The following is a 10,000-nucleotide window of genomic DNA, read 5'->3' on the forward strand; positions in this document are numbered from 1 at the left end:
TCCATCTGTTTTACTCAATAATTCATTTTATCATTTACTACATTTCATATAATCCATCTGTTGTCTACTTAGTGTAGAATGATTATCTTTTTCGTACCCGCTGAATGCGCTTACATTTTGTATAACCTTCTTTAGTTATGGTGTGGGATGACCTGAAGAAAAAGCATGTCATCGAGTTAGAATTCGCATCAGAAGTCCGTGGCGTACGGTTGCGACGAGACAGGATTGTTGTCATCCTCGATACAATGATAAAGGTTTATACCTTTACCAGCAACCCACAACAGCTCCACGTTTTTGACACAGCCAATAACCCCAAAGGTAGGAAATGGTGCTTAACAAGCATTTAGGTGTTTGAAAACTTATTTTTATTTTTCTTATTTAGTTGCTTGTGTTTGTCCACATTTTCTTTTTGGTATAAGCTTAGCTCTTTTTTGTCTTGTAGAAATTACAAAAGTTATATAGTTGCAAAGGGTTTGGATAGTTTATCTTATTATTTACTTATTCATATTTTCTTTTATTTAGGACAAAGGGAGAAACAATCTTAACCAAGACAACCAATTATATACTAACTTTGTACACATTCAGTTTATACCTTGTCAGCATTAGAGATAAAACCTTTGACTACAATAATAAACCATAATTGATCCATATTGCAATCATGACAAAACAGCCAGAAAGAAATATGAATTATTCCAACATACTCTTTCGTTTCATGTTTGTGCAATGTCTGTTGGTTATTGCAAATATTGAAACAAAAGTAAATGTCTACATTTACAGTATTTTTACTGATGAAGAATACTGTACTTGTGTTTTGCTCTTTATTATCCATTTTGATTTTCTGTCCTAACACTTTACTTCTTATACATGTGTCACACCTCCCTCAGGGTTGTGTGTGCTGTGTCCAAACAGCAACAATTCACTCCTGGCCTTCCCTGGGCCACGCGCTGGTCACGTGCTCATCATTGACCTCGCCAACACAGAAAAATCGCCACAGGACATCCTGGCCCACGACTCACCTCTTAGTTGTATTGGTAGGTTGGGGCATGAATTGCCTTCACTTTTTATAAACAGGTTTTTAGATTGTATTCTTTTAGAAATACTTTACCTTTTATTGACCATATTGCAGTTTACACAAGTTATAATGAACTATAAGGATCATAATCTGAGAACCTATAACCAGTTGGGGATCCATTAACCTTTATGTCCTACATATACTTCCTTGGGCCACACCAAATAATGCACAGGGTTTAGACCAGTGGTTCTGAAACTGGGTGCTTCAGAATTGAGCCATACCTAGGTTTCCCAAAAGATTCTGGAACAAGAAAAAATGAACTTGGATAAATTCATGTGAGAGGGGGAAGGGGGTCAAAGGAATGGGTGCCACAGAAAGGACTATGTGACCTTTGAGTGCCATCACTAAGAAGATTGTGGGAACTACTAGTTTAATTTTATTTTGGCCAGATTGAACTTCTACAGGATTTTTTCATGCAATTAGCCTACTGTAGTCTGTGCAATTTGGCAGTCGTTATAGATTTATCATGTTTGGCACTGAGCTCTGTAGTTCATTATTTTGTCACTGTAATGGCATTGACAGATTCATCATAATGAGGATGGAAAATTGCAAACATTTGAAAAGAAAGCCCCAACTCTTTCTTAGTAATTAGAATTTTCATTTCCAAAATTTGTATTTTTTGAGGTGATACATATAATTTTTTTTTTTTTTTTTTTTCTCACAGTCATGGAAAGTATGCATGCACATCCTAATATTCCCGTAAACCATAGCTGGGCAGTATATTTGAAACTCATTAGTCAAGCACTGAGAGGTTGCTCAGTGCAAACCAAGAGATGGAGGGGAGGATGCCAAAATTTGTCTTTGATAGCTAGGATTCATTAGAATGAGAATACACTGTCGTGATATGCTTGCATAAAGCTTTTTATCAGTTTGTGTTAAAAGTGCCATGATTGTTCTGATTTATACTTCTTTATTCTCAGGAGGAGGTATCTGTTTCGTAAGCAATTTAATTAAAGCCTGATTGGGGCCACAGTTTTAGTTATAATGCACAGTATGAAATGATTATTTGTAATACAATTGATATTTGAATAAACATATTACTTCTTTCTAACTAGAAATAAAAATTTTAAGAGAAATGGATGACTAGAAACTTCAGTACAGAAATCAGAAACAGTTGTTATATGGATTATTATTCGTGATAACTTACAATGTCCATTTTACAACAGGGACTGCAGCGTATTATGAATTACTATATTACTGTATGTTATGATGTATGTTAGAGATAAGAAACAGTAGATATTTTAGTGTCTAACACTATTCTATTATATGTCCGTTGTTATATAAGTACAGAAAGGAAGAAGAAGAGTAAGAGAAACTTTTGAGGGAAGGAGTATGGGAAGGGGAGCATAGAAGGGTGTGAGGTAAGGGGACTGAAGGGAAGGAGAAGGTTGTGTTGATTCTGTTTGAAAATGAGGTGCAGCTTATCTGAAGTTAGATATTAACATGAAGTTTCTTCTTTTCTAGCCCTAAACCTCCCAGGAACAAGATTGGCTACAGCCTCGGAAAAGGGGACGCTAATCAGAATTTTTGACACAGCATCAGGAACACAACTAAATGAACTCCGTAGAGGAGCCAATGCAGCAACAATATACTGGTAGGTGGAACACTGAGGTCTGGGAAATAAATGATTATTGACAGTGGGATACCCAGGAAGGCAATTAGGATATGGTTTTCTCTTCTGCTATTACTGCTATATACATTTCTCTCATATTTCTTTGGTACAGGTAACCCTTGTTGTCTATTTTGTTGTTTTGAAATTCACAAATCTGTACTCTGTTGCATTATTTGCATATTTGGTTACTCCCGCTACACCAGTATTCTAAACCAGTTGGCTCATGCTTCAGACTAGGCAACAGAATTGACAAAGTTGTGTTTATTATTAGTTGTAATATTTAGGCCTATTATTATTTAGCAAAGGAACAAGATCAGATGAAGTGCAATGCTATCCAAAGTCTCATCATAAGATAGACTTGAAAATGGAGCACTGTCAGCCCTTAGCACGCAGTCTCACCACGTCATTTTTTTGATAATTGGGCTTATAAATTTACCAACCAGGACAGTAGCATACTTGGAATTAGTCAACCAGTGTAAAATTATATTTAATTGTATATTTCCCTATTTTGCCTATTCCTTCTCTGATCAAGTTGGTGATACAGAATTAAGCAGTCTTATGGGTGAAATAGATTTTTTATCCCACATTTCAATATGTGACCAATATCTGTAAGATATGCCTTTGTCAGATAACATGGGTTACCTGTAATATATTTTATGGTCCCATAAAGGGAAGAGTCTTTTTCAGGAAAACTAATTATGTGCAAAATCAGCTATGCTTTGTATGGCAGATATGATTGAAGTGATATTTAGAATTCAAAATCCATGGATTCTGTGTCTCAGTGATGATAGTTTAGACCTTTTTTCATTTTTACTTATTCTTGTAGCATCAACTTCAGTCAAGATTCTTCACTGCTGTGTGTCTCAAGTGACCATGGGACTGTTCACATATTTGCTACAGAGGATGAGGACAAGAAAAACAAACAGTCGAGGTTAGCACCTGCGTTTTGATTGTCACTCTCTCTTATTATGTATGCTTAGCCTGTAGTGTGTGCACTTTTTTTTTTCGTTCTTTTCTTTTCTTTTCTTTTGAAGTGTTTTGTACTGTGATGGTATATTGGGAATGCAGTTGTGTGTTAAGCATTAAAAGTATAAGTGTGTCTTTGTGAACACTTGTAAGTGTACATGTCTATGCACACACTTGTATATACCGTATATAAGCCAAATGTATGACAACTTCTCTTCCAGCTTAGCCTCGGCCTCTTTTCTGCCCAAGTACTTCAGCAGTAAGTGGAGTTTCTGCAAATTTGAGGTTCCTGGAGGATCGCAGTGTATATGTGCCTTTGGTCCCACCAGCAACTCCGTCATTGGTGAGAATGCCTATATTTGCTGATTATTTATTTTTATGTGTATCTTTTATAGAAATTGCTGATCTGATAGTGTTTGTACTTTATATAACAAATATTGAGAAGAAAAGGAAATTTAAAATTTTGTAATAATCCCCCATTGCCAATAGCCAATACTGACATGAAAATGCACACCTCATCAAATCTTGGGCTAACAAATACCCTCCCTCGTTCTCAGCAATATGCGCTGATGGCAGTTACTACAAGTTCACATTCAACGCAAAAGGGGAATGCAACAGGGAGGTTTACGCCCACTTCCTCGAAATGACCGACGACAAAGCATAGGACTTGTGCAGAGGTAGACATTTCACAGGAGTGCTCCGTGCACTAGCCTCATGCACAGTGTTTTCATAAGTTATGTACATTAACACCAATGTTGAGGGTTGTTTAAAAATTATGTGCAGTCTCGAGATTTCATGTGATAGTCTAGTAGTATGTACTGTATAAGTGTCATTTTTATTGATTTATGAAAACTGATTTTGTTTTTTAATTTATTTTTATTATCTGTTATTCAGTCCCTCATTCCATGTTTGGCAGATCTTCCTCATTTGAGTGAATAACATCTTGACTGGGTTATTTTTTTAATATTATATTTTTTATCAAGTTTATTACAACATTTGTACTTAATACGAAACGAGACTAAGTTTTTCTCTTTTCAGTTATGATATTTCTTTATTTTGTATTTTCTTTATGTTGGATGCATCTGCCATCTGCTGACAATTCCAGATTTTTCTGTAAATTTCCCGCCTCCTCTCTTTTTTTCTTTTATTTCTCTTTCTTACTTCCTTCCTTCTGTATGTTTATCATTTTTATCTCTTTCACTCTCTCTCTTTCTCTCTCTCTCTCTCTCTCTCTCGCCCTTCCTTCTTTTTGTTTCTCCCGTTCTTTCAGTCTTTCAGGATTTCTTCCTTGCTCCCTTCCTCTTTTCCTCCCTTCCCCTCTTTCATTTTTTCTGTCTTTCTCACCCTCTTCCTCCAGTTCTTCCTTTGTCTCATCCATTCATTCATTTTTCTTTTCTTTCTTTCTTTCTTTTTTCTCATTTGATATGCTTTCCACTTTATTTGCTTTAGTCTTTTTATGGTTCATCACACCTTTTCAGTGTTTAATTACATGCATTACACCTCACAGTTTCATGAAGTGTCATCGTTAACAGATTGTCCTAAAGACGGGGAATATTTTCATTTTTGTAGAATTGTAACAAAATCTAAAATGTTACAGTAAGGTTGGATGATATATCTGTATGTATGTGTGCATATGTACATATTTTTGTTTTTGTATGTTACATCAGTCCCTTTCTTCTTTTTCTTCTTCATTCTTTTTTATTCTTTTTTATTTTTTTCCTGTTTTTTATTTTATGAATTGAATTCTTTTTAATACTACTGGTCATGTACAACTGGATCCCAAGAGGTGTTACACGTCTGCTTGATTTTTTTTCTTTCTCTCTTTCCCTCTTTCTTTTGTCATGTAATAAGGTTTGTTAAAGTATTCATTTCTCTTTATGAAGTTCCTTAGAAATAAAGAATTAGGTCATAACTGCAGCATTGTGCACAGATGCTGCCTCACAGAACTTTGAGTGTGCAGTTCAAACCTTCTTGACGATTGTTTAGGTACAGTATGTTGTCCAAAAGTTTTTCCAAGGACTCTGACTACAGCTGAATCATCTCCCAGTAAGAAGAATGTTTCTGGCTCGACAAAAGACTGGTTGTGTAGTCAAAGGGTTCGTATGGAGGAGTTTATGTAATTTTTTTTTGGTTTTAGTAATTTGATTGGCATATATTAGTTGAGTGAAATTGAACATGTATGTTTCCATGTATGCATTTTGTGCTGTATTTCATTTGATGGTCAGCTAACCCAGAAAAAATGTAAGATAAACTCCCATATAACAGATTTACTCTTCTTGCTCCTTCACTCTCTCTTTGTCTGTCTGCTCCTCTCTCTCTCTCTCTGTCTGCACCTCTCTCTCTCCTCTCTCTCTCTCTCTCTCCCCCCCCCTCTCTCTCCCCCCCCCCCTCTCTCTCTCTCTCTCCCTCTCTCTCCCTCCCTCCCTCCCTCCCTCCCTCCCTCCCTCCCTCCCTCCCTCCCTCCCTCTCCCTCTCTCTCTCCCTCCCACCCTCTCTCCCTCCCTCTCTCTCCCTCTCTCTCTCCCTCCCACCCTCTCTCCTTCTCTCCCCACCCTCCCTCCCTCTCTCCCTCCCTCCCCACTTAACTCTCTTCTGCTCTCATGTCTGGAAATGATATTTGTGTCGACCAAAGAAAACTAACATCAATTTCATTATCCTGATAAGTGGTTTACTGAGAGTTAATTTTGAAATAATTTGCGTGTCTGTAATTTTGTGAGAGTTTACACGTGTCCATTAGGTTTATGCACTTGGAAATATTCATGCAGTATATATGTATCAGAAGATCATATGTTGTGAAATGTTTATGATTATCATGGTATTGATTATGAATATTCTTTGGTGAGTATTCATTATTGAAGTTAGAGTATTTATGATGTCACAAAGATTTTATGATAATGTAAATTAAGATGAAATTTTTATGTATTGTGAATCGACTTGCATGAAGATTGAAATTTATGCAAAGATTAAGTTATATTATGGAGTTATTGTCATTATTATTTTATTATTTAGTTGAATCATTATTGTTTTGTTATTGTGTTGCAAGTTGAGCGATATGTTAAACACAAGCAATGAGAGAGAGCTATAAAGGGCAGTAGGATGTTGGAGTATTTTATTTTAATTAAAGATTTTGATATTGAAAGTAGAATCCATGACCATGTTCATTTTTTAGAAGATAAAATAAAGAGAGGGATTTGTGTTATAAGAGCCAGAGTGCGGAATATTGATTTCAGTGATCTTTAGCAATTCACGGTTTTATAGTTGGGATGTTCATCCTCTTTTTTTCTAAGGAGCTAATCTCTCACTTTTATATCATGATGTTGGGTTATGTTCTGTGCTGATAATCTGAATGCTATAGATTTTTTGAGTGTAAATGAATAGATGGCAAATAGATGATGTATTTACAATGACAGAAAAATTATTTTTCAATTATGTTAGATGCAATATTGCTATTGTACCATATAAATCAGCAATATTTTACTCAGTGAGAGACAAAAGAAATCTGAAGCTCTTTTATGATTTAAGGAAGAGAGTTAGTGGCTGGATTTTTTTTGTCATTCATTATATTTTTGTAATTACATCCTGGCAGGTTATGAAAGAGAAGGATGTGTGATTAACTTAGAGTAATATAGATAAATAAATGGCTAAATAAATAGATAGATAACAAAAATTGAAGGGATAATAGAGATAAGAATGTGTCTGATTTATGTCAGTGCATACAGCCAACATTTTTTTTTTCATACATTACTTATATAAAAAAAAAAATGTGTTTAATATTTTGACAGTATTAACTTCAAAGATTTAGCACTGATGTGTTATGTAATTGAAACTCAGAATGCGAATCGTTGTATCTCATGAGCGTGATGATCTAATTATTTTAATTCTCTTGGTTTTGATATTTTGCCTGTGGGTGTACTAAAAACAGGAATACCTTTTTTTCCAGTGCAAGATTCCCAATGTGAGTATGTGTTGTCACAAAAGTCTCTTATATCACTGGTCTTTAAAAGGAAACAAATTTGGAATTGATGCTTTTTGCACGTCCATTAGATGTCTTTTTATATATATATACAGCTGAATGCTTAATAAGCTTGTGCAGGAAAGTACACCATGAATTAAAGTCCAACTTTGTACATATGGAATTCGTGTTTTGTGTTATTGAATTCTGTCATTCTGTAACTTTTTGTAATTGCAGTGTGTGCTTGGGTAACACAGTCTGCCTGTACCAAACAGTGTAAATATGAATCTAAATATAAATGGCTTTTTAGAATATATAAAGGAAATAAAAAGTGTCTGATCACAAGAACAGCCAAAATGTTTAGTAGCTTATATAGTCCTAAAAAAGATAATAATGATAATGACAAAATTAGTGAAGATATGAGATGACGCTTGTATTTTTAAAACGGTTACAATTTTTTTAATTACTGATGGAAGGACTTGGCGGACTTGCCTGTTAGTAGACTATGATTTGAAGCTTGAAGATGTCCTTGGTTAAGCTTCCTTCGGTGTGATTATCATATAAGCTTGACATCGGGGCTTCGTTTGGTCTTCCAGTAGGAAAGATAGATGAACCTTCTATGAACAAATTAGGCTATGCGATCTGTTCTGTAGATCTCGGAGTGTTGGGTTTATATTTTATTCTGTTTATCTTTTCTTTCTCTTATTTTTCATTTCCTCCTATATCCTTCAAATTTCCATACCTTTTTCTGTTGTATTTTCCACACCCAAACTCTTGACACGCATGTGTGGGTGCACGCATACACATGCATGTGTGTGGGGACACACACACACACACACACACACACACACACACACACACACACACACACACACACACACACACACACACACACACACACTCTCTCTCTCTCTCTCTCTTTCTCTCTCTCTCTCTCTCTCTCTCTCTCTCTCTCTCTCTCTCTCTCTCTCTCTCTCTCTCTCTCTCTCTCTCTCTCCCCCCTCTCCCTCCCTCCCTCCTTCCTTCCTTCCTTCCCTCCTTCCTTCCTTCTTTCCCTATCTCTCTCTCTCTCTCCCTCCCCTTTCTTCCTTTCTCTCTTTCTCTCCTATCCTTTCCTTCTCTCCCATCACTCTCCCTCCCCCTTCCATGGCCCCTTTTCTTCCGTCTCCCTCTCCTTCTCTCGCCTGAGCATCAGAAACGGGAACAAGGGAAAGGACGTCTCCTTCCATCAGTAAGTCATTTGGTGCGTATGATTTTAACATTGGCGTTTCAGCCCGTTAACGAGGTGCTGTTTATCTTCATTAAGGAGATCATCTGTGATTAAGAGTGCAAATCAGCCAGCTTGGTTTATTGCATATTCGGATGTTTTGTAGCCAAGAGGAATTTGAATGCCTTTTGTTCTGTCTTTCTTTCTTTTATTATTCTCTTTTTCTTTTCTCTTTTTATTGTCTTTTTGTTTCTTTCATTTCTTTCATCCTTTCCTTTTTTTTTCCTTTTCTTCCCTTCGTCCTTTCTGAAGATTTATTTACAGCAAAATATAAAAAAAACTACAAAAAATAATAAATCTTGATATTTGGATTTTTTTTCTTTTATTTTTTTATACTTTTATTTTTATTATTAAGCTCGCCAAGTTAGACAGATGGTCACCTTAATATATTTTCCGTGTTCTTCATCATCAACACAAATGGATAGATTTCACACACTTTTATCTGCTGGCTGGCCCTTACTGTTCAGTCAGTTCAAAGATTCACATATAAAAGAAATTGTTAACAATGCTGACTCCATTTCTTTTTCCTTTTTTCATTTTCTTTTTTCTTTTTCTTAACCCACTGGCCTTAGATGGCATGGCATACATGACACGTCCACTGTGGTTTTAGTTTGTTAACCCATTGGATCCGGATGCTTCACTGCCATCATATGGCTCAAAATACAGGCTTACGTAAGTAGTTATTCTGCCAGGTGTGCAGCTTGTAGGCCGGGCGCAAATGAACATGTGTGCGGTGGCAAGACTAAATGCCTCCCCTTTGCAGTGTTATTTTGTCTTTTTCGGCATGAGCGTTTTTAGCTTTTTTGCCATTCTGTAATATCTATATTTTTCATTTCATTTGCTTTATCCAGATGGCAATAGACTCCATATCATCTCTCTAGATAGTCTATAACTCAGTGCAGTGATAATAATAATAAGTAACTTTTTAATATTTGCTTTTCTTCTTTTCTTTCCTTTTCTTTTCATAATATTAAATTTTCTTTAATAGAACCTGCGCCGCCACTCATGACGGACAGGAATAGGATCCTGAGCATGGAAATAGTGTCCTCCTTGAAACTAGTGCTCTTCCAGTCTTTGCTCATGAACAGTACATTCCACACTCCTTTATCAATAGAAATAATGTAAAAAGCC

General features: G+C 35.9%; 1 protein-coding gene across 1 annotated transcript in view; it reads left to right on the forward strand.

Moving 5' to 3' along the window:
* LOC113809029 (WD repeat domain phosphoinositide-interacting protein 3) overlaps window positions 1–10,000 on the forward strand; it is a 20,539-nt gene that overhangs the window by 7,513 nt on the left and 3,026 nt on the right. Inside the window, exons 3-8 of the mRNA XM_027360516.2 lie at window positions 136–318; window positions 885–1,031; window positions 2,537–2,666; window positions 3,511–3,615; window positions 3,872–3,993; window positions 4,208–10,000. The exon at window positions 4,208–10,000 is cut by the window's right edge and continues 3,026 nt beyond it. Of these exons, the coding sequence (XP_027216317.1) occupies window positions 136–318; window positions 885–1,031; window positions 2,537–2,666; window positions 3,511–3,615; window positions 3,872–3,993; window positions 4,208–4,314 (794 nt within the window). The 3' untranslated portion in view covers window positions 4,315–10,000. The remainder of the gene's footprint in view (window positions 1–135; window positions 319–884; window positions 1,032–2,536; window positions 2,667–3,510; window positions 3,616–3,871; window positions 3,994–4,207) is intronic.

This window comes from Penaeus vannamei, chromosome 30 (assembly GCF_042767895.1).
Source record: "Penaeus vannamei isolate JL-2024 chromosome 30, ASM4276789v1, whole genome shotgun sequence".
Lineage (NCBI taxonomy): Eukaryota > Metazoa > Arthropoda > Malacostraca > Decapoda > Penaeidae > Penaeus > Penaeus vannamei.